General features: G+C 45.8%; 4 protein-coding genes across 5 annotated transcripts; all 4 read right to left on the reverse strand.

Annotated features, from left to right (window-relative positions):
* Positions 1 to 3,921: 3,921 nt before the first annotated feature.
* Positions 3,922 to 10,064, reverse strand: LOC104581744. Of its 2 annotated transcripts, XM_024458080.1 has the most exons (5): positions 9,620 to 10,064; positions 9,249 to 9,327; positions 7,763 to 9,132; positions 4,531 to 5,950; positions 3,922 to 4,261 (listed from the first exon to the last, which is right to left on the reverse strand). In XM_024458080.1, exons 4-5 carry the CDS (start codon positions 5,600 to 5,602, stop codon positions 4,227 to 4,229), a joined length of 1,107 nt encoding a protein of 368 aa, XP_024313848.1. In that variant the 5' UTR covers positions 5,603 to 5,950; positions 7,763 to 9,132; positions 9,249 to 9,327; positions 9,620 to 10,064; the 3' UTR covers positions 3,922 to 4,226. The 2 variants fall into 2 exon arrangements, with proteins under 2 accessions (XP_024313848.1, XP_010228444.1); XM_010230142.2 differs by lacking the exons at positions 7,763 to 9,132; positions 9,249 to 9,327; positions 9,620 to 10,064 and adding an exon at positions 6,737 to 6,763.
* A 1,292-nt stretch (positions 10,065 to 11,356) lies between these two features.
* On the reverse strand, positions 11,357 to 13,083 carry LOC100838628. The gene is made up of 2 exons (XM_024458081.1): positions 11,990 to 13,083; positions 11,357 to 11,705 (listed from the first exon to the last, which is right to left on the reverse strand). Exons 1-2 carry the CDS (start codon positions 12,453 to 12,455, stop codon positions 11,671 to 11,673), a joined length of 501 nt encoding a protein of 166 aa, XP_024313849.1. The 5' UTR covers positions 12,456 to 13,083; the 3' UTR covers positions 11,357 to 11,670.
* LOC112270709 lies at positions 12,610 to 13,068 on the reverse strand. The gene has a single exon (XM_024458749.1). It carries the CDS (start codon positions 13,066 to 13,068, stop codon positions 12,610 to 12,612), a length of 459 nt encoding a protein of 152 aa, XP_024314517.1.
* A 2,982-nt stretch (positions 13,084 to 16,065) lies between the features above and the next one.
* On the reverse strand, positions 16,066 to 23,718 carry LOC104582341. Its single transcript, XM_010231807.1, has 2 exons — positions 23,545 to 23,718; positions 16,066 to 16,809 (listed from the first exon to the last, which is right to left on the reverse strand). Exons 1-2 carry the CDS (start codon positions 23,716 to 23,718, stop codon positions 16,066 to 16,068), a joined length of 918 nt encoding a protein of 305 aa, XP_010230109.1.
* Between the last annotated feature and the right edge of the window lie 4,281 nt (positions 23,719 to 27,999).

Here is a 27,999-nt window from a genome sequence, read left to right on the forward strand (position 1 = left end):
GCGCCAAAAGAAGGTAGGCAACAGTAGACTTCTTCGACGACCGGATCGAGCAAAGAAGAGGCTGACTCGATAGGAACAACTCGTGCATCAGCTGGCCCACGCTGCACGAAGCCACAATCCCTGGGCAATACCGCCGCTGCAAACTACACCACCGCCGGATGAGGGCTCCAGAGGCAACGCCACCGTTACCCTATCCGGAAGGCACGACATCTGATGGCGCCACCGTTTTCATCCACAACCACTACGAACCCACCACGGACAGGAGCAACTCTGCAGCAAACCAGGCCACCACACTGCCCAACCATCACTGGCCAAGGCGCCATTACCGCCCCACGCGCCGGATCCGCACCTCCATCAACGTTCCATGGCGCCGCAAGCACTCCAGCACCAGATCCGGCAGCCCCCGCCTCGAATCCGGTGACACCGGCCGCGGATCTGCACCTTTGGCCATGGGAGAGAGCAACAAGGCCGCGGCCCGCCCTGCGGCCAACACCGCAAACGAGCGGCTCCGTGCTGGTGCATCCACCGCAGCCCCACATCGAACCTCCTGCAGTGCTGCTGCAGCCCCCCCCCCCCCCCCCCCCGCGCCACCCCGCACCCGCTCGCCATGGGAGGAGAAAGCACGCCCCGCCGCCACCTTCTCAGGGCGAGCGCGGCCAGCGGTAGCTAGGTTCCCCGTGTCACCAGAGGAGGGCGACGCGGGGGCTTGGAGAGAACCATGTCTCGAACGAATGTTTCAGACTATCTAAAAGGCAGTAAATGTCTTAAAAATTAATCAGAACACCGATTCTGCACATGGTGTAACGTTCGGAAAATTTAAATCCAAACCTACATCTGTGGCTCGAGGAACAGAAAATATGTGCGACAGCTAAAACTGATGTGCTACAGTTCTTTTGCAATGCCGGTATTGCCAAGTATGTAATGATCATAAGATCAAATAGCTGAATTTAAATCAGAGCATAGATCAATGACGGATAATTAAGAGAAAAACAATAGCAAAAAAAGAGAAAAAAATCCTTCAAAAAAAATTAAGAGAAATAAAGAACATAGTAACCGTTTTTTTTTCCGGGAAATCTATTTTCCTGCCGCACGCGACCTCGCGTTACGCACGTACGCACGCGTTGCCGTCCGATCCCATCGAAGCCATTTAAGCCAGTCGTTATCTCCAACTGCCCCATTTAAGCCAATCGTTATCTCCAACCGCCGTTCCAAATAGCACAAGCTAGTCATCCCCCACCAACCATTTTTTCTTATCCTTTCCCCAGACAGGCTAGCTCCATGAATTTTTCTCTCTCCTTCTCCTCCTACGAGCCACTTCTCCCCTACGCGGTGCTCGCCGGTGCCTCGCGGCCGCCGTTGTAGACTGAGGAGCGCCGGAGCTTGGTGGGCGTACGTCAAGGGCCGCGCGTATGCAACCGAGGGTGTCGCGAGCGGAGGAGAACTCGAGCTCGCCATGAGGTCGCAGAGCGTCAGCAGCTGAGAGAAGCTGGTTCGAGCGGCAGTGACAGCGGCGCCTGAGGAGGATCAGGATGAGAACATCGTCTAGCCACAAGTTGTGAAGTCCTCGGTGCCGTTGATGGGCGCTCGCTTGGTGGCGGCTCCCTCCCATCGTGGTGTTCCATGGAGGAGAAGGGACTTGGCACATCTCACATCGAAGCAAGAGCATTGGAGTATCAACATTGTGGTGGGAGAAGAGCTAGCAGGTGTGAGGCGACGGAATGTACAAGTGTGTTGTTCTTACAGTAAGTACTTCAGGACCGATGGTGCCTTTGACATGCTCGATGAAATGCCCGATTGGATTTGGCGGTTGGTTGTTAGAACATTCATGGGCATTGGCCTCGACGTGCTCGTTAGAATCCTCTTCTTAATTACAATGTGCACTAAAGTTACTGCCCAAAGTTACCACTATGATATTGATGTAGTTACCCAACAATTAGGTTACAGTTATCATCGTGCTAGATATAGAGTAACCCACCAGTTGATGGTACAGTTATCAACCTGTCCGGGTTAAAGTTACCATGCCATTATATCTCTCGCAAAGCTACCAAATTTTGATGTTAAAATAACCACCATGATACTAATATAGTTACCTGGTTTCATCTTACAATTATCACCATATCACAGTTGTAGTTACCATGTTGTCGAAGTTAGTACAATGCTCAAACATATCCATGTGTTTATGTAGCGTTAAATCTGATACTAGCTGTGAATAGTCTAGGCCGGTAACTCACATCTTCCTGCTTGATAACTTTTGAACATGTAAAAAGAGTTCCTACAATATATCCGGACCCAAGCGAGTGGTATCTAGGTTGGTAACTATTTTTGAATAGTACGGTAACTCATGTAGCAGTGGTCTATTAACTTTCAAGCTTAAGCACGCGTAATCAAAACATAACCAATCGATGTCAATTGTGGTATAGTTTCAAGTTGATAACTACTTGTCGATATTCTAATAACTCGTATAGTTATTGGTTGATGAGTTCTAAAATTAAAAAATATTCGAAAACTTCCCAAGTGAGATCAGTTTCCTTTGCCAATAACTCTTTGCGAATAGCCCGATAACTTATATAGCTTTGCCGGGATAACCTTTACATTCGGAGAGTAATCAAAACATGTGTAGCTAGATCTAGTGTTGGGACCAATTGTGAATAACCCGTTAACTCACATAGTATTGGGTGGTAACTTTTAAGCTTGGAAAAATAGCCAAAACATGTATATATATTTAGCATCGAACCAATCGTAAATAGTTTGATAACTCACTTATTGTTGCCTGGTAACTTTAAAGCTCTAAAAAAAGCATCTAACGTCTTCCAAGTGAGTAAAATTTGCAATCTGGTAACTTGTTGTGAATAGGTTTGGTAACTCACGTGTTTATGGTTGGTAACTTTTGTACTCGATTTTTTTCGCCGAAACATATCCAACCAAGATCTTGTTCTAAAGCTCTCGTCAATACGAAATCAATGGTGAAAACGGATTTTAAATCTGACATATGGTTTGACCTACACAATTTTTTAAATTTTCGAATTAGCATTTAATGCATCACTGCTCATATTGCAGTGCCCTCTCTCTCTCTCTCACTTCTTCGTGCATGGGAGCATGCGGGAAAAAAGCGGAGGCGGGGGAAGACGTACGGTGCTTATGCTAACTACCGTACGGCTGGTATATAGTTCAGTCTTTTTTTTGACCGGGAAGAACATAGCAGTTCACCAAGACCAGTTGTTCACTTCGTTAAAAGGACCCAACTTAAAAAGTAAAACACACCAAGGCTCCACAAGATAACAACAACATTAGCAGACTCAAGTTGATGGAGGTCGCTAGCTGTATTCTCACTGTCTGACAGTCTGACTATGGCAAACTAGCAATATAAAAAACTGAAAAAGATACAATACAGAGAGCTTAGGAACACGCCGTAGTTCAACATTCACACACACAAGTCAGGTATCTGGTTTTGCAGTTTTACGAGATTGGTGTTTGGTGTACATATCAGCTCCAGAATGCCCTGACAGGCATGAAAGGAACACAAAAAGTTAAATTTAAATCAGAAACACAGATCATGTCTCAAGATCACAAAATAGTACCAAAGAACATATGATTACTATGATGGCTTGCTATAGCAGACTTGAAATAAAACACCTCAAATCAGCATAAGACACTAACAAAGCGGATCAAGAGAAAACCATGACAAAGAGTTTAATCCTCAAAAGAAAAGTGTGGGGTTTGGTCTACACAGCAATTTGCTCCTGATTGGCCTTAAAGGAGCATGGTAATAAATCAATAAATTTCAAGTTATACACAGCAATTTCCAAGGCACGACAAATTAAGGAAAACAAAATTAGGTAGCAGTGAATCACAGAATATGGAATGTGCCGTTAAGAAGTGAACTTCCTGAAGTTATTTTCACAAGCATAGACAATTTCAGTCGAAATGAAGCTTTAGTTCACAATCTTTTCATTTCAAATTCCGAACTGACAATTTGAGCTAAAGACAGGAGGATCATGCTGGGGAGACCAGCTTACATAGAAGCCCTCGTCAGACTACACCAACGAGCAAGCTACCAAATTAACGACCTCTTAAACAGAGTTCCATAAACCCAGAATAAGTTCAGCAGTACTCTTACATATCCAAATCCACACTTGTGTCAAATCTAACATCACTAGCAACACCTCTTCTTCATTCAGAAGCCTTTGCTCTAGCAACTAGAGTTTGCCAACACTTGAAACACCAATTCATTGCCCCTGGCCTGTAGAAGCTGCTTCCACTCCTGAAAGAATTTAGAAAATAAAATCAGCTGGTTTGATTACTCCCAATCACAAGGACCCAAGTCAAACTAACCCAAACAGCACTAGGTAAATCGAGAAATAGAAAAAGCCATTAATAGAAGATAAACTTGTAATCTAGAAGAAAACGTCTCTTTCTTGAGAACATATAATCATCATCCATATGGTCACATTGCCAAGTGCCATATGTTGTTATGTGCCATAGATAGATCGCAACAAGAATTGCACATGGCTACATGCACGTAAGGGATACCTGGAATGCAGAAGCTCGCATAGGGAATGATGTCCATGATTTTGCCGAGCTGCTCAAGCACCTTCCTGGATCGCCCTGACTTGAGTTCAACCATGTAGACACTAAAATGTGCGCCCAGGAAAATTACTTGGGCGCCATCCATGAAGACATGCGCACTTATGATGTACGGCACACTACGTGTCAAGAGGGCAGAGTGAGGTAGCAGCTTCATGAGATGAATTACCCTGTGTCGTGCCCATCCCACGGCTCCATCAGGGCTGGTCTCCCTTGACCACAAGGTTAAGGTTATGTAATTCAGGGAAGCAAATCCCAACCCACCGTCTTCCGTTGTAATGAGTTCCCCACCGCACCTGATCAGCTTCTTAAACAGTGACAAGTCAAGTGTGGCTAGTTGGTACTTGACAATGTGATTTCCAACGCTGTTGAAGTAGAGCGCATTATCCACAATGATACTAGTCATAATCGTATTCTGGCCCGAGGCATCGAGATTGTTAACAGTGGTGAGCTCACTCCACAAGCCAGTCTCTGATGAGTATAAGCAGGCAGATGTGGCTTTGGTCACCCGTGTCCGTGTGGTAGAAATGACGGCCACGCGGAACGCCCCACCTTGTCCTTGGCAGCCATGGTGGTCACAGCCTTCCGTGGCACAGAGCACCGTCGCTGAGAAGCAAATGAGGCTCATGTCCGGCAAGGGGACGCGGCACTCGTTGCCCGTCATAGGGTCCCAGACGACGAATTCATAATGCACCTTGATGTCCAGGCTTTTGGCGCGGAAGAGGACGCGGCCGTGGCGGCAGTCCATTGCAACCCACTTGCGGAAGTCAGCCCCGGCAGGTCGAAAGGCGGAGGCAGGGAGGAATTGGCAGCCTCGTCGAATGTTCTGGAAAAATCCCAAGACGGGAGGTGTCCCGTGGAGCTCGCGGTAGCGGCGGCGGAAGCCGGGGTCGGCGAGGATGCTGCACCACGGCTTGCAGACAGAGGAGGCGCGGACGAGGTGCTCTGGCTCGTCCGGCGGAAGGCAGAGGAATACGTCCTCGAGGAGCTCGTTCAGCAGCACCGGCGGCGGCGGCATGGTGCGGCTGCGGAGACGACGGTTTTGGGCGGGTTGGGGATTAAGGAAAGAGCGCGAGCACAGAGCAGAGTGGCTGGATGTTGTTTCCTGTGCTGGCTGCTACAGGGAGACCTCATGGACGAGTCCGCCCATCATCGCCGGCGGCAGCATGGTGCGACGGCGGCGGCGTCGAGGGTTTTGGGAGGACAGTGCAAGGTGTGTGTGAGGAACAACACCTTATACCAGTGCCTTGCCACCCTTGGCACCGAGCTCACATGAGAACAGAACAGCTCCAACTGAACTAACGGTTCGTCCTATTTCAGATTTTACGACACTACCAATCTGAAGGTTCTCCACCGAGTATAGCATCTGAAATGAAGAAGATAATTATGATTGTCAGAAAACATGTGCCATAGCTAAAACTTATGCGCTACTGTTATTTGACGATGCCAGTATTGCCAAGCATGGAATAATCAACATATGAAATAACTGAAATCTAAATCAGAAGCATTGATCGATGATGACGGATAATTAAAAGAAAACACCCCGAGACTCCAGAAGATAGCAACACTAGCAAACTCAAGTTGATCAATAGGTCATTGTATTCACACTGTCTGTTTAAGGCAAACTAGCAATAGAAAAAACTGAAGAAAGTACAGTGCATAGAGCTGCAGAACATGCCGCAGTTGAACATTCACACACAAATCAGGTATCTGCTTTTGCAGGTTTAGAAGATTGGCCATAAAGGAGCAAGTTAATAAATACATATCCCATGCTTGCTCAAGTTTTTCTTAGGGCTTTGCAGTAGTTCACCAACATATACAAAAATGAGCCAGATAGGTTCCCCTTTCAGAAGAAGAAAAAACAGAGGAGATTCGATATATTTCCAACTCCAAATTGCCTTGGTATAGACAAGAAATGAACATCAGCTCAATTAAGTGAAATTTAAACCAGAAGGACATATCCAATTTAAAGATAAGAAATAATTCAAAACATATATAATACTAATTGACCATGACGATTTGCTGTATACGTAGTTAAACAACGCAACCGAAGATAAAACACCTCAAGATACCAACAATAGCAGACTCAAGATAATGGACAGATCAATATATCCTCACTGGCTATGCAAAATACAACTATAAGTAGAACAACCTGAAAAGATATGGGCCATGGACAGCGGGGCGATGAGGGGGGCTCCGCTGGCGAATCCGGGCCCGTGGGACACAGCTGCGGCGCTTCCGGGGGAGATGGGGAGGGCGGCGAGGAGCTCCTCGTCAGACAGCTGCCGGAGAGATGGGGGAGCGAGGGCGGCGGCGCTGGCCCGAACCCTAGCGCTGGGAGCAAGTGGAGGGGAGGGAGGGGGTCGGGGCCTCGGGGGTGAGAGTTTGGATTTTTTTTTTCATGAGGGATTGGAGGCGATGGGAATTTGCCCTTAAATATGGTGTGCCCTAGTGGTATTTCCATAAGTGGCGGGTCGAGAAGCTCTTGAAGCTGGTCGACTAGTTTCTCCATTTGTACTACGAGAAGCTAAAGCTGGAAAAAAGCCCTTAAGTAATTTTCCCTTCTTTTCAGCTCGTGGTTTCCTGGGACCCAGAAGCTGTCCAAAAGCTGAAATGACGAGGGCCTACATATTACAATCCATTGCAGAAATAGAGACCAACGATAAAGCTACTGAATAAACAACTTCTTAGACAAAATTCCATATATAAACCAAGACTTAGACCAACAGTAATCTCACAGATCGAAAGCCACAGTTGTGTTATATATCAAACACCAGACTGTCACATCCCCCTTGATCCAGAAGCTATTGCTCCAGCAAAGAAATTGATGTAGACTTCAAACGCCAACTCATTGGCCATGGCGCGAAGAAGCTACTTCAATTACGGCAAGAATTTAGAAAATACAATCAGCTGATTTATGAATTGCCTCAATATGCATTTTCCCTACTAACCAACAAACCACACATACTAGCAAAAAAAAAGTACTAGGTAAATCCAGAAATGCACAAAATCATTAATAGAACATGAACTTGAAATCTAAAAGAACACATTTCTTTCTTGAGAACATATATCATCATCAATATGGTCACATCACCAAGTGCCATATTTTTTATGCTTTTATGTGCCATAAATAGATTGCGACAAAGAATCGCACAGGTTACATGCACGCAAGGGATACCTGGAATGCAGAAGCTCGCATAGGGGGAGACTGCCCTAAATTCGCAAGGCTGCTTGAGCACCTTCCGGGATCGTCCTGACTTGAGTTCGACCATGTACACACCAACATCTGTGCCCACCAAAATTATGTGGGTGACATCCATGAAGCCATACGCACGCATAATGTTCGGCATACTAGACGATGTTGAGGTCGAGAGGGCACCGTCAGGGAGCAGCGTCACGAGATCGATTACCCTGTGTTGTGCCCATCCCACAGCTCCATCAGGGCTGGTCTCCGTCGACCATTGGGTTAAGGTTGAGCCACTCAGGCTAGCGAATCCCAACCCACCTTCTTCTGTTTTAATGAGTTCCCCATTGCCCATGACCGGCTTCTCGAATTCTGACAACTCAAGTGTAGCTAGTTGGCACTTGACAATCTGATTTCCGTTGCTGCTGAAGTAGAGGGCATCATCCACAAGGATACTAGGCATATTCAAGCCCCAGGCAGCGCTCGCTCCACCCGTCAGTCTCCGATGAGTATAAGCATGCGGATGTGACTCTGCTCTCCCATCCCACAGACAGGACGACCACAACACGGAACGGTCCTCCTTGTCCTTGGCAACTGCTCTGGTCACAGCCATCCGTGGCGCAGAGCACTGCAATGCTGAAGACGACGAGTCCGTCATCAGGTCCCAGACGATACGTTCATACTGCTGGCTGGAATCGACAGCCTCTACAGTTGTTGCCACGCTTTCTCCCCGTGGAATCATATAAAAAATGACCACCGCGTCGTCCTCCATGGCGGCCTCATCCACTGGCTGCCAAGGAACAGAAATGGCGACACGGCCGTGATCCTCAGCTACGACGTGGCCATGGCGACGGCAGGCTCGGTGAAGCTCCCGCAGGCCAGCTAATGCAAGTTGGACCAGCTCCAGCTGACGCCGTCCCCAGACGGCAAGCTGCTAAAGCTGCTCGCCGCCGACAGCGAGTTGGTGATATCCGTGTGGTTGCAGCTCCCCGTGGGCGGCGGGTGGACGCTGGAGGCCGTCATCCATGCGGAGGAGAAGCTGAGGGCACTGCTGGATCATCCTCCTAACATTCCTCTCGGCGGCCTTAAGTTCCTGGGCCATGGGGAGAAGAGCGGCGTGGTGCTGCTGCAGGTAGGTAGTAATGCCGGCGTCCTTGACTTGGAGACCAAGGAGAAGTGTAGGCAGCAGCACGACGCATCCTCCTTGCTATTCGAAGTCGGCATACCGTCTCGACTGCAGGCCATGAAAATCTTTTCCTTTCCCAGCGGGCCATCTTCAGAAAGTGTTGAGAATATGGAAATCCCATTGCTTTTTGACCCTGAACCCAGAGGTTCTTGATTATCTCCGGATAAGCTGTGGAATGCTGTTGCGGAAATAATTAGTCTTGAATTAAACTACAGATGGAGCACTTACTCCAAAACGGATGTGTTCCTGTTCAAAATTTTGGATTATGCATGGGTTTATAAGAATGTGGCGTACCTTTAGAATGAAGGCCCAGTAGGCTGATTTATTTAGGCTTGTTCAAGATTTTCTTCAGGCTTTGCAGTACTTAACCAACCTGTAGAAATTAGAAACATGAGCGTAACATCAATATTAGTAATTGCAAGCGCATGCCTTAAAATGCCGAAACTAACTACTATCTAGGACAACCTTTTCAAGAAATGATACTAAATGGAACAGGATCACTTTCAAGAAAGAAAAAAAAAGAGAGGACATTCAGTAATTTTTCACCTCCGAATTGCGTTGCCAATACTAACCGACCTTGACGACTTGCTATTTACTTAATTTAAACAAGCCAACTAAAGAACCAAGGGATATGGAACGTGAGGTCGACAAACTGGGACCAGCACCTGTACCAGTAGTCCAGTACCAGAGCTTCTCCAATGAGTACAGCATCGTGATGAACACCACACTCTGCATCAAATCAATACTACGGAGTACTATAAGTATATAGCTGAAATGGAGATGATAATTATGATTTACTGGAAATATATATCCTAACTAAAACTGAAGTACTACTCTCTCCAACCCATATTACTTGTCTCAAATTTGCCCAAAGATGGATGTATCTATGTTCAAAAAGCGTCTAGATACATGTAATACTTCGACAAGTAATATGGGTCAGAGGGAGTACTATTTTTTGACAATGTCAGTATTTTTCATCTCCTTGTTTTGGCCTGTAGACAAGACCTCAAGCCCTGTGATTGCTGCTCCGTGCTCTTGCTTTAGAAATGAAATCTGATGTGCTGTGTCACCATGAGTCCGTGACTTCTCATTCCAGTTCAAGCCTTGTTTCTGAAAGACAGTTGGGATATCTTGAGCTGCAAGTTTCAAGTGGCCTAATCAAGCACTCATGACCATTAACTCCATTAAGCAAGCCACAGTGCAGACCCTTCATCAGACATAAAGGTTCCAAGTTCAAGAAGCAGAAAAGGTAAGCCACAAGATCAAATCCTTACAATGACCAATAAAGAAACAAAAACTTAGTTTGCAGATTCACATAGCTTATCCATGCCAGCTCTCAGTCATATGCTTGTCAAAGATTTTGTTCTTAGGTTTGCAGTACTTGATTAATCATGCTTATACAAACATGAATGTAACTTCAATAGCTCTAATCCAAGTGTATCGCTTAAAAGGCTGACACTACTATCCAGGATAACCTTTTTAAAAAATGGAAGCTGAGCTAGACAGGGGTGCGTTCTTTTCGGCTTATAGACCCGGCTTCTTTGAGAAGCTGCCCTCACCCATCTTTCTGGAGAAGCCGCATCCAAAATTTGATTAGACTTTCAAAATAGTTTGGCCTAATCTATTTTGAAAATCTAGCTAAATTTAGGATGTGGCTTCTCCAGGAAGCTGGGGGTGGGCAGCTTCTGAGAGAAGCCGCTTCAGGAAGCCGAAAAGAACTGGACCAGGATAACATTTCTGGAAAAAAGAAGAAAAAGAGAGTAGATTCAATATATCTTCACCTCAAATTACCTTGACAGGCATGAAAGGAATATCAGCTCACATAAGTGAAATTTAAATCAGAAACACATGTCCCAAGATCACAAAAAATTCCAAAGAAGATACTATTACAATGGCTTGGTAATGGCAGATTTGAAATAGAACACCTGACAAGATACAGTGCACAGGTTCCCTAAGATACTAACAAAACAGATTCAAGTTAATGGATATACACACTGTATGCTCATTGGCTATAGCAATCTAACAAGTAGCAAAACCTGACAAGATACAGTGCACAGAGTTTAGGAACATGCTGTAGTTTGACCACCACACATAAATCAAGTAGTACCTGGTAATTTTGCAGGTTTACAAAGTTGGGGTTTGGTCCACAATATTGTTTGCTCCAGATTGACCATAAAGGAGCATGGCAATAAATTAATAGATTTCAAGTTATACACAGCCATTTCCAAGGCACAACAAATTAAGTAAAACCAAATTAGGTAGGAGTGACTCAGAGAATATGAAATGCGCTGTTAAGTGTAAACTTCCCGCAGTAATTTTCACAAGCATAGATAAGACTCAGAGAATATGAAATGCGCTGTAAAGTGTAAACTTCCTCCAGTTATTTTCACAAGCATAGGTAATTTTAGTCAAAATGAAGATTTAATTCACAATTTTTCATTCCATAATCCAAACTGACATTTTGAGCTTCAGAGTGAGGAGGGTCATGCTGGGGATACCATCTTACATAGAAGCCCTCGTCGAACTACACCAACACAAGCAAGCTACCAAATCAACCTCTTAAACAGAGTTCCATAAACGAAGACTAAGATCAGCAGTAATCTTACATATCCAAATACGCACTTGTGTCGTATCTAACATCACTACCAGCACCTCTTCTTCATTCAGAAACTTCAGATCTGGCAACTAGACGTAGCCAAACACTTGAAGCACCAACTCATTGCCCCTGGCTTTTAGAAGCTGCTTCCATTGCTGAAAGAATTTAGAAAATATAATCAGCTAGTTTGATTATTCCCAATCACAACGACCCAAGTCAATCTAACCCAAGCGGCACTAGGTAAATCCAGAAATGCACAAAACCATTAATAGAAGATGAACTTGTAATCCAGAGGAACACCTCTTTCTTGAGAACATATATCATCATCTATATGGTCACATTGCCAAGTGCCATATTTGTTTTAATGTTGTTAAGTTCCATAGGTAAATCGCGATTCGCAACAGAGGATTGTACATGGTTACATGCACGGAAGTGTTACCTGGAATGCAGAAGCTCGCATAGGGAAAGACTTTCCTTAATCCGCCGAGCTGCTCTAGCACCTTCTTGGCTAGCCCTGACTTGAGTTGGACCATGTAGACACCAACATGTGTGCCCAAAAAAATTACTTGGGTGCCATCAATGAAGCCAGGCACATGTGTAATCAACTGCCTACTAGATAATGTTGGGACCGAGAGAGCACCATCAGGGAGCAGAGTCACGAGATCGATTACCCTGTGTTTTGCCCATCCCACGGCTCCAGCAGAACCAGTCTCCCTCGACCACAGGGTTAAGGTTGTGTCATTCACACTAGCGAATCCCAACTCACCGTCTTCCACTGTAACGAGTGTCCCAGTGTGCACGGTCGGCTTCTCAAACACTGACAAATCAAGTGTGGCTAGTTCGTACTTGAGGATGTGATCAATGCTGGTGAAGTAGAGGGCATCACCCACAAGAACACTAGGCATAGTCTGGACAAAGGCGAGATGGTCAACAGAGGTGACCTGGCTCCACAAGCCAGTATCCGATGAGTAGAAGGAGGCGTATGTGACTTTGGTCACCCATTCAGAAGACAGGACAGCCACACGGAACGACCCTCCTTGTCCTTGGCAACCTTGGTGGTCACAGCCTTCCACGGCGCAGAGCACGGCCACGCCGAAGCCTGCAGCGAGGATCGTGGTCCGGCCAGGGCACGCGGCTCTCGTTGCCCAACATAGGGTCCCAGACGACTAGTTGAAAACCCTCAATGTTCAGGCTGGATTCGAGGAAGAGGGCGCGGCCGTGGCGGCAGTCCATCGCAGTCCAGCTGGGAATGTCGGTCACGGCAGGGCGAAAGGCAGAGGTGGGGACGAATCGGGAGTGACAATAGCTCTCTCCTAGAGTGTTATGGAGGAGTCCCAGGACGGGAGGTGTCCCGTGGAACTCGAGGTAGCGGCGGCGGAAGCCGGCGTCGGCGAGGATGCCGCGCCACGGCTTGCAGACGGAGGATGCGCGGACGAGGTGCTCTGGCTCATCCGGCGGAAGGCGGAAGAAGAACTCCTCCATGAGCTCGTCCAGCAGCACCGGCGGCGGCGGCGGCATGGCGCGGCGGCGGAGACGAGGGTTTTGGGCGGGTTGGAGATTAGGGAAGAGCGCGAGCACGGAGCAGAGTAGGTGGGTTCCTGTGCTGGATGCTAGTATGCTACAGGGAGAATTCTTCGACGAGTCCGGCCATCATCGCCGGCGGCAGCATGTGCGACGGCGGCGGGGAGCGAGGGTTTGGGAGGAAGCCCAGAGGCCTGGTGGGTAGGGTATGCGGGTAGAACTATAGGTGGCCATCGGGCCTGGGCCTCCCAGAGGCCTGGTGGGTCAAGCGCACCTCATACTTAATCGGGCCAAGCCAGCCTGTCATGTGCCGCGCCTGGACCTCTGCCCTGAGCCCGCAGGCTGGGTACGTAACTTTTTAGGTTTTCTACATTTGTTTCATTATCTCTCAAATTCTGGCTCAACCCAACACTAATATTCTTTTGCCGATCTCTCACCTCCTTTTTGCCCAGCCCATCTATATTTTTCTATTTTTATACAAATCTGGCCCATCTGCTGAATTAAGCGGGTTGCACTGAGCCGTGCTGGGCCTCGATGCAGCCATTTGGGGCCGGCCCGACCCCTTTATAAGCGGGACGAGGCTAAGCCCAACCGGTGCCGGGCTGGCCTGACCCGATGGCCAGCTGTAGGTATGACCCCAAAGGGTGAGAGTACCATCCTTTGGCCGCACTATGCCAGGCTTATTTCATTTGCTATGATCGAGTATTTGACCAAAGATTATTTGATTATGCCATCCAAACCATGAACATAAGCATAGTATGATGCAGTGAGCACCATGTTTCGATTCCACATAGAATGAAGTCACTAAAACACATTTTATGGAAACCACCCCACGTGATTAGTGGTCTAGGTTTTTTTTCTTCATAAAATGCACTTAAGTGATTAGATGTCCCACCTTTCATCTAACTCATTTATATAGGATCTAATAGATAGGATGAGAAGTTTTCATAAAACAGATCTTTTCACCTAATACATCCCCCTAAATGTATTGAAAAGACTATGACGCTTTACCACAAAAAGAAAAGAAAAGACTATGACACCAATGCTACACGTGATGTTTGAAATTTTCGAATCCAAACTAGGTCTATAGCTTGAGAAACAGGAAAAAGAAGTTGACTTAAAGTCTAGTACCTCGCCGGTCTGCAGTTTAAAACCAATATAACATCTTGAATGCAAGATTTTAAGGAATCAATCCATGTAAATCCCAAATTGTTATTGTGTAAAAATCAGACGTCTTTTGCGATAGAATAATAATCAAACATTTTTCTTGCTATGGAATAATAATCAAACATTTTTTTGGCAATGTAAACATTTTTCATTCTATCGAAATATATTTCGGTGTATTGGAAATATTATTTTTTCTGTCCGACGGAATATATTTGAGTCCAATTTGAATACAACAAGATACATTTTCTTCATCCAATGAAATTGATTCTGTCCTATTTTTTTCAGTACAATTTGAATACAACAAGATACAACAAGAACCTAAGTTCTATGCATTGTACTATTTTTTTCAGTTTTTTTCTATTGCTGTTTGTCCGCGAGAATGCAGTTACCTGTCCATGAACTTGAGTCTGCTAGTGTTGTGGTGTTTTATTTTTAAGTTGGGTCATTTAACGAAGTAGACAACTAGTCATCTTGGTCAACTTCTATGTTCTTTTCTTCTTAATTATTCATCATCATCTGTGCTTCAGATTTAAATTTAAGTTATTTGATCTGTTGATCATTCCATGCTTGGCAATACTGGCATCTTCATTCAGATGCTGTCCTCGGTGGAGAACCTCCAGACGGTACTGTCTGTTTGAATCAAAAAGGTTAGGCTGGTGGCTTAACTTCTGGAGAAACGGCTTTAGCTTCTCTACCCTAGAAACTGTGGTGGAGAGAAGCTACCAAAAAACTGTGTCTGGTTTTAGCAGGTTTACAAGATTGGGTTTTGGTGTACATATTGGCTCCAGATTGACCATAAAGGAGTATGATAACGAATCATCAAGTTCCAAGTCACATGTAAAGCACAACAAAATTGAAACACCATTACAAAACCAAATTAGCCTGGAGTGACACAGTGCATACGACATTACGCCATTAAGAAGTGTTATTTTCATGCACTCAACTTAATGAGCATAATTTTAGTCAAAAGGAAGCATTGTTTGCCAACTTTTCAATGCAAGACAACATTTCGAGCTACATAGTGAGGAGGGTTATATAAGCAGCGGTTACTACCTTACATACTGCAAGCCCTAGTAGAACTAGACACCAACAAGCAAGCTACCAAATAAACAACTTCTTAAACAAAGTTCCATAAGCCAAGACTTAGACCAGCACTAATCTCCCAAATCCAAAGCCACGGTTGTGTTATATATATCTAACAGCAGTACTAGCACCTCTCCCTTGATCCAGAAGCTATTGCTCCAGCAACTAGAGCTTGGCATAGACTTGAAACACCAACTCATTGGCCCTGGCCTGAAGAAGCTACTTAGATTCCTGCAAGAATATATAAATAAAATCAGCTGATTGATGGACTGCCTCAACATGCATTTTTCTTACTCACCAACAAGCCACACGTACTAACCAAAACATCAGTAGGTAAGTCCAGAAATGCAAAAAACCATCAAGAGAAGACGAACTTGTAATCTAAAAGAACACCTCTCTTTCTTGAGAACATATATCATCATCCATATGGTCTCCTTGCCAAGTGCCATTAATTTTTTAATGTTGGCAAGTGCCAGATAGATCGTAACAAAAGATTGCACATGGTTACGTGCACACAAGTAATACCTGGAATGCAGAAGCTCACATAGGAAAAGAATTTCCTAAATTCACCGAGCTGCTCTAGCACCTTCCTGGCTCGCCCTGACTTAAGTTCGACCATGTAGACACCAACATGTGTGCCCATGAAAATTACTTGGGTGCCATCCATGAAGCCATGCGCACTTATGATGTACGGCACACTAGGTGTCAAGAGTGCAGAATGAGGTAGCAGCTTTATGAGATGAATTACCCTGTGTTGTGCCCATCCCAGGGCTCCATCAGGGGCTGTTCTCCCTTGACGGCAAATCCCAACCCACCGTCTTCCGTCGTAATGAGTTCCCCTTCACGGCACCTGACCGGCTTCTCAAACAGTGACAAGTCAAGTGTGGCTAGTTGGTACTTGACAATGTGATATCCAATGCTGTTGAAGTAGAGCCCATCATCCACGATGACGCTCGTCATTTTCCTATTCCGGTCGCCCAAACCCCAGGTAGGGAGGTTGCCGACAGAGGTTCGCTGGCTCCACGCGCCGGTCTCCGATGAGTATAAGCAGGCAGATGTGACTTTGTTAACCTGTGCGGTAGACACGACGGCCACGCGGAACGGCCCTCCTTGTCCTTGGCAGCCATGGTGGTCGCAGCCTTCCGCGGCGCAGAGCACCGCCGCCGCGAAGCTAGTGAGTTCCATGTTGTCCGGCAAGGGCACGCGGCGCTCGCCGCCCGTAATCGGATCCCAGACGACGAATTCAGAACCGTGGCGGAAGAGGACGCGGCCGTGGCGGCAGTCCACCGCAAGCCAGCCGCGAAGGTCAGGCTTGGCAGGCCGAAAGGAGGAGGTCGGGACGAATCGGCAGTCTCCTCGGATGTTCTGGAAGAGTCCCAGGACGGGAGGCGTCCAGTGGAGCTTGAGGTGGCGGCGGCGGAAGCCGGCGTCAGCGAGGATGCCGCGCCACGGCTTGCAGACGGAGGAGGCGCGGACGAGGTGCTCTGGCTCGTCCGGCGGAAGGCGGAGGAATACGTCCTCGAGGAGCTCCTTCAGCACCTCCGCCGCCGCCGCCGCCGGCGGCGGCATGGCGCGGCGGCGGAGACGAGGGTTTGGGGATCAGGAAACAGCGCGAGCGCGGAGCAGATTAGGAGGGTGTGGGTTCCTGTGCTTGGTTGCTGAGCGCGGGTGCTACGGGGAGACCTCTTCGCCGAGTTCGCCCATCAGCGCCACCGGCGGCGGCGGCAGTTTTGGGCGGAGAGCACGTGTAGCGCGGAGCGGTTTTGGGTACATGGGACAAAAAGGTGAGAAAAAAAAACGAAAAGTTGAAAAGCAACTTTTGGAAAACGAAAAGTCTCGAAAACCAAAAGATGGAAAAAAGAAAATTTAGAACAATAAAAAGTTGGAAAACTAAAAGTTTAGAAAAGTAGAAGCGAAGACAATGTAAAAGAACAAAAAGGTGAAAAAAAAACTCTGTTGAACCAGTCCCAAAAATGGGCTGTCGGAATCTACACCAAATACTCATCCCAATACTATCACCCAAAGGATAGAGAGGAGGAGCATGGAGGCGGTAGAGAATCGCCTGTCCACATCCGTGATTATCGGATCGGGAATTCTATCCAATGTCCAGTTAAGTCGTCGGCGGTGATATATCATGAGAAATCAAAGATGAACAACCGACGGCTAGGGGCGGCGGCGGGAGTGGAAGCTGGCGCAGGACTGGAGGACCGACAGAGGGAGGCGGCTAGAGTTAGTGTTCTGGAATCTTGAGGACCGGGGGTCATGACTAAAAATTTGGTGTCAGTGGAGATGATTGTCATGCTATGTATTTTTTGTGATGGGTACTCTTCGTGCCATAGATGTACTCTTCATGGAATTGGAACATTATGTTTCCTTTCGTTGGAATTTTTCCATGTGACATAATTTTTTCATTGAGCTATAAGAGACATTGTTTCCTGCCATGTACAAAAAAACTCTATGATGCAGATTCACGCATTTCAAGCACTTTCCAGCAGACCCGCTTGACTCGCGTTCGACAATGTAAAAACTAACATATGTGCCCACGAAAATTTCATGGATGCCCTCTACAAGGCCGTGGACAAGTGCAATGAGTCATCCACCGCTACACCATGGGCTAGTTTCTAGGCCATGCATGGTCAACTGGCAACGTGAAAGCAATCATGGTCATCCACCTGCAGGCAATGTATATGCTAGTGGCCATCGAACTGCTGGGATTGACCCACATTGCCATTTGTTTGACATTTGAGAAATATAAATGGATGGAATAATTCTTTCCTGGCTAGCTGTCAATCTACCCACGCAGCACACACGATTCCAAGAATCAGAACTGAGCGCACGCTCCGGGACCGAGTCTTCAAAATACATACACTCGGATCTAGTCCTCAAAGTGCATGACACACACAGATCGTGTCCTCAAAATGCATGACACACACAGAGCGAGTTCCCAAAGTGCATGACAACTACACACAGATCGAGTCCTCAAAATGCATGACACAAACAGATCGAGTCCTCAAAGTGCATCACACACACAAACGGAGTCCTCAAAAGTGCATATATATAACACACACACAGATCGAGTCTTCAAAACTGCATATAACACACACAGCGCACGCACACGGAGTCCTCAAAAGTGCATATCACACACACACACACATAGAGATCGAGTCCTCAAAATGGATCTACTCTTCAAAGTGCATGACACACATACCTGGCTTGAAGAATTATAGGAAAACTCAATTGACAAAGCTAATTCTGATTTTCCTCAGATTTGGATCTGGCTTGAAGAATGTTGCGTACTGCGAGCGCAGTACTTGAGACTGAGAAGAACCCTGCAAAGCAAAACTATTGAGAAATTTCCATTTTCTTCTCTTGCTGAAGTCTCCATGCTAAGAGGTGGCCTCAGTTATCTTATATAGTTACTCATGCATTGGTGAATGGTTTAAATACTCGTGATCTCCATTTAACTTGCAGAAGATAGACTACTCGTTAAGAGTCTGCTTCAAAGCCTTAGCCATCTCGAAGCATTTGATTGAGCCTGACCTTTATCAAATTATCAGGCTGTATCCTCCTAGCTTCTATATCAGTTGTCTGCTATTTTGAAGTATAATTATTAAGAAGCATATTTGCAACATAATGTTTCAGTGCCTCGGTTCTTCTGGGCATGTGTCTCTGGATTTTAGGCGTAGATGTTAGTTAACTTAAAATTTGGGTGGTACCCTAAAGTACATAAATCATTTGGTGTACGCATGAGCCATGGTAGATAAATTGTGATGTCCATATAAAATGTCAGGTGATGATGCTGGTATATTTTGGCGGTTCTTCCTTTGTTGATTTTCTTAATTCAGTTACAGAAATGTCGTCATATGTTCCAACTTCAAATTGGCGTCAAAGACTAGAGAAGCAACCCTATACTGTACAAAGGCTATTTCATTATGCAAATCATTTATACATACACTGAAAAAGGCCAAGGATGCTCCGATGGCTCGTAAAGGTGATAATGTATCTTATCCAGATCGCTTAGGAAAATCTGATCTAGACGAGGAGATATTGTTTTATACTAGCGCAATATTGCATGTACTAGAGAAGGTAAACATATTAGATCATGCTGCGTTACCTACTTTCTTTCCATCATGTACATCGAAGTGCATGACAGACACACACAATCGAGTCCTTTAAGTGCATCAGACACACACAGATCGAGTCCTCAAAGTGCATGACACACACAGAGATCGAGTACTCGAAGTGCATGACACACACACACAGTCCTCGAAGTGCATGACACACAGAGAGATCTAGTTCTCAAAGTGCATGGCACACACACCGTCTGAGTCCACAAAGTGCATTGAGACACACACATAGATCGAGTCCACAAATTGCATGACACACACGGACCGAGTTTAAAAAAAATGCATGACACAGACACAGACCGAGTCCCCAAAGTGCATGACACACACAAATCAAGTCCTCAGAGTGCATAACACACACCAATGGAGTCCTCAAAAGTGCATGACACACACACATATCAAGTACTCAAAGTGCATGACACACAGACAGAGTTCTCAAAGTGCATGGCACACCCGTGCACGTGTACACCTGGGGCATGCATCCATGGGTGGCCTGGCCCGAAACCCGGCATCCATGTACTGAACTACACTCGGCAAAGATTGGAAATAAATATATAAAAAATTCATCCTGAGCTACGTGAAGAAGTGGCGCATAGCATAGCACGCGATGCCCATCGCCTGCCCAACACGCCCTTCTTCCCGAGCCGCTTCCTGATGTGCAAGCTTATCTAGCTTGTAGATCTCCGTCTACCTGGTGGCCACGCCATCAGAGTGGTACATCGCCCAGGCTAGTTCCTTGAGCGTTTGCGGCGATCCCTCTTTGCGGACGCAATGGAGAGGCAGGCTGTGTTTCCTCAGATTATGGGAAACTCAATTGCCAAAGCTAATTCTGATTTTCCTCAGATTTGGATCTGGCTTGGAGAATGTTGCGTACCGCGAGCGCAATACTACTGAGAAGAACCCTGCAAGCAAAACTATTGAGAAATTTCAAACATTTCTGCCTTTGCTGAAGTCTCCATGCTAAGAGGTGGCCTCAGACCCTCAGTTATATTAGTTATTACTCATGCATTGGTGAATGGTTTAAATACTCATGATCTCCATTTAATTTGCAGAAGACATAGACTACTCGTTAAGAGTCTGCTTCAAAGCCTTAGCCATCTGGAAGCATTTGATTGAGCCTGACCTTTAACAAATTACCAGGCTGTATCTCCTAGCTTCTAGTAATATATAATGCTAGCTATATCCAGTTGTCTGCTATTTTGAAGTATAAATTAAGAAGTATATTTGCAACATAAGTGTTTCAGTGCCTCCGTTCTTCTGAAAAAGCATTTTTGGCGTAGATGTTAGTTAACTTAAAATTTAGGTGGCTAAGAGTAAAAATGTAGCATACACATGCATGATATGGGTACCTTCACGTAAATAAATCATTTGGTGTACTCATGATCCATGGTAAATAAATTGTGATATCCATCTGAAATGTCAGGTACTGATGCTGGTATATTTTGGCGGTTCTTCCTTTGTTGATTTTCTTAATTCAGTTATAAATATGTCGTCATATGTTCTTCAAATTGACTTCAAAGACTAGAGAAGCAACCCTATACTGTACAAAGGCTATTTAATTATGCAAATCATTGATACAACACTGAAAAAGGCCAAGGATACTCTGCTGGCTCGTAAAGGTGATAATGTATCGTATCCATATCGCTTAGAAAAATCTGATCTAGACAAGGAGATACTGTTTTGTACTAGCGCAATATATATTGCCTGTACTAGAGAAGAAGGTAAACATATTAGATCATGTTCTGCTTAGCTACTTGCTTTTCATCATGTAAATCATGCATTAGTACGTAACATGCATGTGAAGATCTTGGATGAAATAATGACATTTTTTAGCTTTTTGGAATCAGCATCAAGACCTGGAGCAAGGATCAATATCAACCCCAATCTCAGCAGCAAGTGCTGAGCAGAATATGATTGGCTGTCCAGTGCCTAGAGCTGCATCTTCAAGTTGGTCACATATTTTTGTACCAAGAAATTCTGGGAGCGTCATCATCCCCCCAGCTCAAGTCTCAAGATGATGGTGATGATTCCGGCCGGGATGAATTAAGTAGAGTACCTTCTGTCAGCTGAATTGAAATAAGCATACGAATGTCATGAGCCATCAAGTCTTTCAGAGCTCTACCAATCTGTAATCTCTTGTACTCGTGATGAGTGAATTTATCAAGTGTCGGAAACTGCCCGGGGTAGCCGAGCGGTGGTTAGCTCCGTCCATGGCTGGATCCATAAGACACTTGGTTAAGTTACTAATCTACCCATAGTGTTAAGTAATGGTTGGTGCTTTGCGCAAAAAAAATAGTTAAAAAGCATAGAAGCACTTCCATCAAATAATCTGCTCTCTCTGGTCCTCGTAAAATGTTTACATCACAAAGGGCTTGATATGTGTCCTGGGCTCCATTGCTCACCTTGTTGAGAAAAGGGAAAAAAAACCGGGAGACGTGGGGCGTGGAACATGCATGTGCAAGGTGAACATCATTTTTCCATTTGTGTAGAATACTTTTCCATGTGTCGGAAACATTTTCTTGAGCTAATTAATGAATTAAACATGGTTTCATTTCACGTGCACAAAAAACACCTTATGTATGCAAAGTTATTTTTCAAGCATTTTCCTATATCGCATTTCACTTGAGTTTGATCATGTAGAAACTAACATATGTGCCCATGTAAATGATTTTATGCTCTCCTTGAAGCCACAGTCACATACTATTTTTTATTGGAAAAAACACTTTTCCAATAATTTGAATACTTTTCCGTCCAACAGAAACATTTCTTTGACCTATGAAACACTCCTACTATGGAGTATGGACTTGGCTTGTATGGATGTTTCTCTGCCTACGGTGTGTTTGGGTCTTTACGATTATATATATGTGCAGTTTCTGGCCTGGCGCGTGTCTCCCCCACCTACCATGGAGGATTCAAACGAATTTCAAAATATTTGGGTGTGTGAAACCGTGCGAGATTTGGAGCGTGGCGGGATTAGTTTCCACCAAACTTACAAAATTAGTGTTAATTAGCTGTGGCTTGGGCGGCCGGCTGGTGATTTCTTAGCTCGAACAACTTGAAAGCAAAAGAACGTTGAGAGAAGAGCTATCAAGTTCTTCCAAAAATGTCTCTGAGCCACCACTGCTCACGTTTGTAATTTCTGGAAGAATTCATCGTGCCAGGATATCTCGCACGTTTTTCGAATTCGTTTCGATCAGCGGTAGGTGTTGAGTATATACAACATGATCAAACGCAGCATTCCACACAACAAGCCATTGCCATTCGCAAGCACAGAAAGCATATACGCTTACCTTCTCTCTATCTAGTCTTACAATCATATAGTCATATCGATCGATGGTGGCAAGATCAATATATAGCTAGAACACAACACCGATCGATCAATCGGCGCCTGCGCCCGCCGGCTGCAAGATCCATGGCCTCGCTCACCTACGACCTCCTCCGCAAAATCGGCAAATCCTTCCTGGAGACATCGGACCTCGACTACTACAAGAACTTCCGTGCTGCCACACCTGCCACTGGCGCTGCGCCACAAAGCCCACGCACGAGAGGGCTAGCTTCGTCACCTTCGTCAACATCAGCACCGGCCGCTTCCTCCGCAAGCAGCTCCCTTGGCTCCGTGACTAGCTTGGTTTTTGTAAAATGCTTCTCCATGTGTTGGAAACATTTTCTTGAGCTAATAAAGAAACATGGTTTCATTTCACGTACAAAAAAAAACACCTTACTGTATGCAAAGTAGTTATTTTTCAAGCACTTTCCTGACCCGCATTGACTTGAGTTCGATCATGTAAACTAACATATGTGCTCATGTAAATGATTTTAGTGCTCTCCGTGACATATTCACATACTATTTTTGAATGGAAAAAACACTTTTTCCATTTGTTGGAATATATACTTTTCCGTCTAACATAAAACATTTCTTTGACTATGAAACATTGTTTCATGCTATGTACACAACAAGAATTGTGTCCAAATATTTTTCTGTTCAATGGAAACCACATGGAACTTTTTTCATCCATTTTTTTCTCTGTGTTTCTCGGTGCCTCCTCGCGCAGGCGCTCGCACACCTCGCTGCCGCTGCCGCAGGAGCACGTAGCCGCACCTCCTCACCACGACTCATTGCTTCCTGGTCGTCGATGAAGATGACGCCCGTGTCCATGAAATCCACGAGCAAGTCCATGTCATTGGAAGTCCTACAGAACTCATCCGAGATGGCCTTCATCTTGGAAGCATCATTGTCGTCGCACTCGAGGAGCCACCCGTTGAGCCTGTCCATTCGATGCTCGAAGGTGCCAATGTTGTTGGTGGCCACCAGGTCTTGTCAGGGTCGAAGACGACGGCCTGCTGGCTTGCCGTGGAGCCGTGGCCTCCTTCCGAACCACGATGAAACGACCATGTCATGAGCTGCGCATCGTCCACCACTACGTCCCGATGCTACGAATTGCCACGGGACGAGTACAACAAGCAGGTGTTCGACTTCGGCCTCCGGCGAAATTCCGAAGCATTGTCCATGGAAAGCTCGTGATTTTCGTCTGCCAGCTTTGGGGTGATCTCCTCTCTCGGTGGCTTCTTTTCGCTCGCTTTTCCGTGCTCCGTAGTGTTTTAACCACGTTGTGCGCGCCCTGGCCGCCGCTGGCGAGCCGCTGCTCGTCGTTGGTAACATCGGCACTCGGAGGAGTGGGAATGGAAGAGATCAGGTGAGGGAGGCAGAGCAGCGTAAAGGGAGGCGGGCGCAAATCTTCCATTCTCTTGGTCATTTCCCTTAGTTACTACGGCTTCACGGAGGAGCAGATTATGTTGTTTCCATTCAGAAATAGTACTATTTTTGAATGGAAACAACACTTTTCCCTTTGCCTCAATACTTTTCCGTCTAATAGGATATATATGTGCGTTCAACACAATAAGATTTGGGGATATATAGATACGGCGGTGTATTATATATACTTGCACACGCACATGCACATGTACATTAGATGATGTGACCACCACCATGGCACCGTGGCCTCCTCCGCAAAAACGCTGAATCCGGCTTGGAGACATCGGACCTCGACTACTACTACAACTTCCGTGCTGACGTGCTGGCACCGTCCACTAGTGCCGCGCCACAAAGCCCACGCCGGACGGCACCGACCCGTGCTTTCATTTCCAGAAACTGGATCATGCTGGCACGCGAGGACGACGGCTTCATCACCTTCGTCAACGTCAGTACCGGATCCCTTACCTCCGTGACTAGCTTGGTGAGCCAGACGGATATGCTGGAAGCCGGCACTGCAAGGCAAAGAAACCCTTAGAAGAGCCTCGGCAAGGTAATTAATCCTCGTAGCACGACATCTCAAAGGGCGGGTATGTGTCCTGGGTTCCATTGCTCACCTTGCTGACCAAAGAGAAAAAACTGGAGACGAGGGGCGGGGAACATGTGCAAGGTGAACATCATTTTTCCATTTGTGTAAACTACTTTTCCATGTGTCGGAAACATTCTCCTCAGCTAATAAAGAAACATGGTTTCATTTCACGTACACAAAAAACACCTTACTGTATGCAAAATCATTTTTCAAGCACTTTCCTACATCGCATTTCACTTGAATTTGATCATGGGCCACTTCTTTTCGGCTTCTTGGACCGGCTTTTCTGAGAAGCTGTCCTACCCCAGCTTCTTGAAGAAGCCGCTACCTAAATTTGATTAAGCTACCAAATTAGTTTGGCCTAAACTATTTTGGAAGTCTAGCTAAATTTGTGATGCGGCTTCTCCAAGAAGCTAGGTGAGCGCAGCTTCTAGGAGAAGCCGGTCCTAGAAGCCGAAAAGAACGCACCCTATAATGCCCTCGGTGAAGCCGTAGTAACATACTATGTTTGAATGGAAACAACACTTTTCCCTTTGTCTGAATACTTTTCCGTCTAATAGAAACATTTCTTTGACATATGAAACATTGTTTCATGGTATGTACACCGCAATAATCGTGTGGAAATATTTTTCCGTTCAATGGAAACCGAACTTTTTTCATCCAACAACTTTTTTTGTGGGGGGACTAAACTTTGGCATTTGCACTTCAGGGCCAACTTCAGCTTTAAATGGTAGGAGGAGTAGGCTGCCCCCGACCTTACAGTATTGCAAGAGCGTCAGGGTATTGTGGGGCGGCGGCATTGAGGCAGCACAGGCCATGGGGCGGCGCACGGCACGCGAACCCTAGCTTTCAGGGCGGAGGGTGGGGAATACTGATTGGGGTGGGTGAGGGGAGGGATTTGTGAAGGGGAAAACAGAGTATATAGGCGATGTCATTTTTCCGTAATTACGGTGAACTCCAGACGTGCTTTTCAGCTTCATGGGTAATGGAGAAAAGTGCTTCTCACAAGTTGAATGCGGAGTAGAAAAGTAGATGTTTGTTTGGGCTTGTGCTTTTAGAAGCCTGGAAGCACCAAATGCTAAAGTACAAGCCCAAACAAACTGGGTCTTAGACTACCATGAGGAAAGGAGATCCTGGGATTACTGGAAAGATCGAGTCTACTGGGCTGGGCTTATGGGCCGTGGCCGTGCTACATGCTAGCTAGGTGTCTTTAATCATACATACTTCAATCGGAATTTATATCGCGTGAACGTTCTCGCGCGCGTCTTTCTGCGCGACGCGCTCCTGGCCGCTCGTTCTTTCGCGCGCACGATCCCAGCGTATGCCACGTGTTCTGCCGTCTCGACTCTTTCCACGTCAGCGCCAGCGTGGCTCTCCACGCGCACCGTGCTGCGCTCGCATTCGAATCTCCGTTGCTTTGAATCACATGGCCCAGAAGTAGCAGTTTGAACCTCGGCAACCGCGCCTGTCCAATTTCCCCTCGCTCACTCATCTCCGTTAGGTGCGCGTTTAATTCCCCCCTTTATTCTGCCCAAACTGTTGCCGTTACTCGCGCTCGTTACTCTCGCTCTGTCCTCCTTCCGCCGTGCGGGTTTCTCATCCTGTGGGGGGGCGAAGAGGAGGGCGATTTTGTCTGCATCTCGCCGCCGGCAAACCAGCCGGCAAATCGTGGTTTCGGTCCAATCGAACGGCGCAACAGCAGGTATTCCCCATGCCCTTCTCCCGAGAGCCATCTGTTCCTCCTCACTCGCCGTCCTGTGACATTTTTTGGAACCGTATTTCGTCGTGGATTCCAGTAGAAGGTGGTCTCGCGCGAGAAATTCGTGGCGGAATTCGTTCCTGCGGGGGCAGGAGCGGGTGGGTGTACCGTTTGATTGGTGGATTGGAGAGAATCGGTGCGGATTTTAGTGTTGATTTTTCGGATTTTGGCATGGATTATGCATCTCGGTGTCAAGGGGTGTGGGGTGTAGGGTTTCGCAGTCTGTTTTTCATGGGTATGCGTAGTGTGGATTCGTTTTTGTGTTGATGATTAATCGCCCTTCATCGCCTCTGATTTTCAATTGCAGTCAATACTGTCTAAATATACGGGGGGCAGTCCGTATTGTTGGGGCGACGATTTGGCAGGCCGGTCCCCCCCCCCCCCCCCCCCCCCGTTGCATCCGAGTTTGATCTCATTTTCTGGATTTTTCCGTTTCTGCATTGGGCAATAAGGGTACGGGCACGGGGTTGTTCTGTAGGTTACTTAGGCGGGGTTTTGTGCGAAATATGTGATGTAAGATGTATGGGCGATGTATTCTAGTGTTTGATACAAGTGGTGAATCATGTACCTGTTTGTTGAACGTTTGTTGAATACAATCCTTCTATGTAAAATCATGTACTCAAATTGTTGAATCATGCCCTTTTTCGGCTTTTTAGTGATGTGTTGTTGTACCCTGGTGTATCATTACGATGTGGTTCATATGACAGTATCTAGGTATTTTTGCGCGTAGCAATATGTATGCATTTTTCTGCCCTTATCCAACACGTGTATCCGTTTCTAGGTTACAATTGACAAAGTGGGTACAAGTGGTTTAGTTGTGCGATGGCTAGGAAACGCAAAGGCGATGACTCGGGCAGTGAAGACACAAAGGTAACTATATGTTTGTTGTCACGGAAATTTTAGTAACGATTGGAATGGCATTTTTACATGGTACAACTCTGAACTGCATGCACATGGTTACCTTTACTCTCCTGACATGGCAATGTTATAAGTATTTCGCATGGCAACTCTACAAATGTTAAATGCATGTTGTTACTATTTTGAAATAAAAGCACATGCAATACTACCCGTTTTTTAACTGCTTGTGTATGGGTACTTTCACTGTTTATATATGACATCTTTTGTAAAAGCTGATTTATGGATCATACTATCTATTCATGTCAAATGAATGCAACACTATCTATTTTCATGTCAATTGAATGCTTTTTCTTTGCTACTACTGAGGTCAAGCTTTAGAAATTTTACATTTTCTACATGTATATGGAAATTTGCCATATGAGATATGGCAAATTTAGTAAAGATTGACATGGCAACTTCCCCTGTTTTCTGGTGTTTTTTTATGGCCACCATTGGAATGATCATCCGATCATCTAATTGACACTGATTTATTTTCTTTAACTACTTTTTTTCAACCGCTTGTTCATGCAAGGAACAGGGCTTCCCCTTATGGGCTGAC

This window comes from Brachypodium distachyon, chromosome 1 (genome assembly GCF_000005505.3).
Source record: "Brachypodium distachyon strain Bd21 chromosome 1, Brachypodium_distachyon_v3.0, whole genome shotgun sequence".
NCBI lineage: Eukaryota > Viridiplantae > Streptophyta > Magnoliopsida > Poales > Poaceae > Brachypodium > Brachypodium distachyon.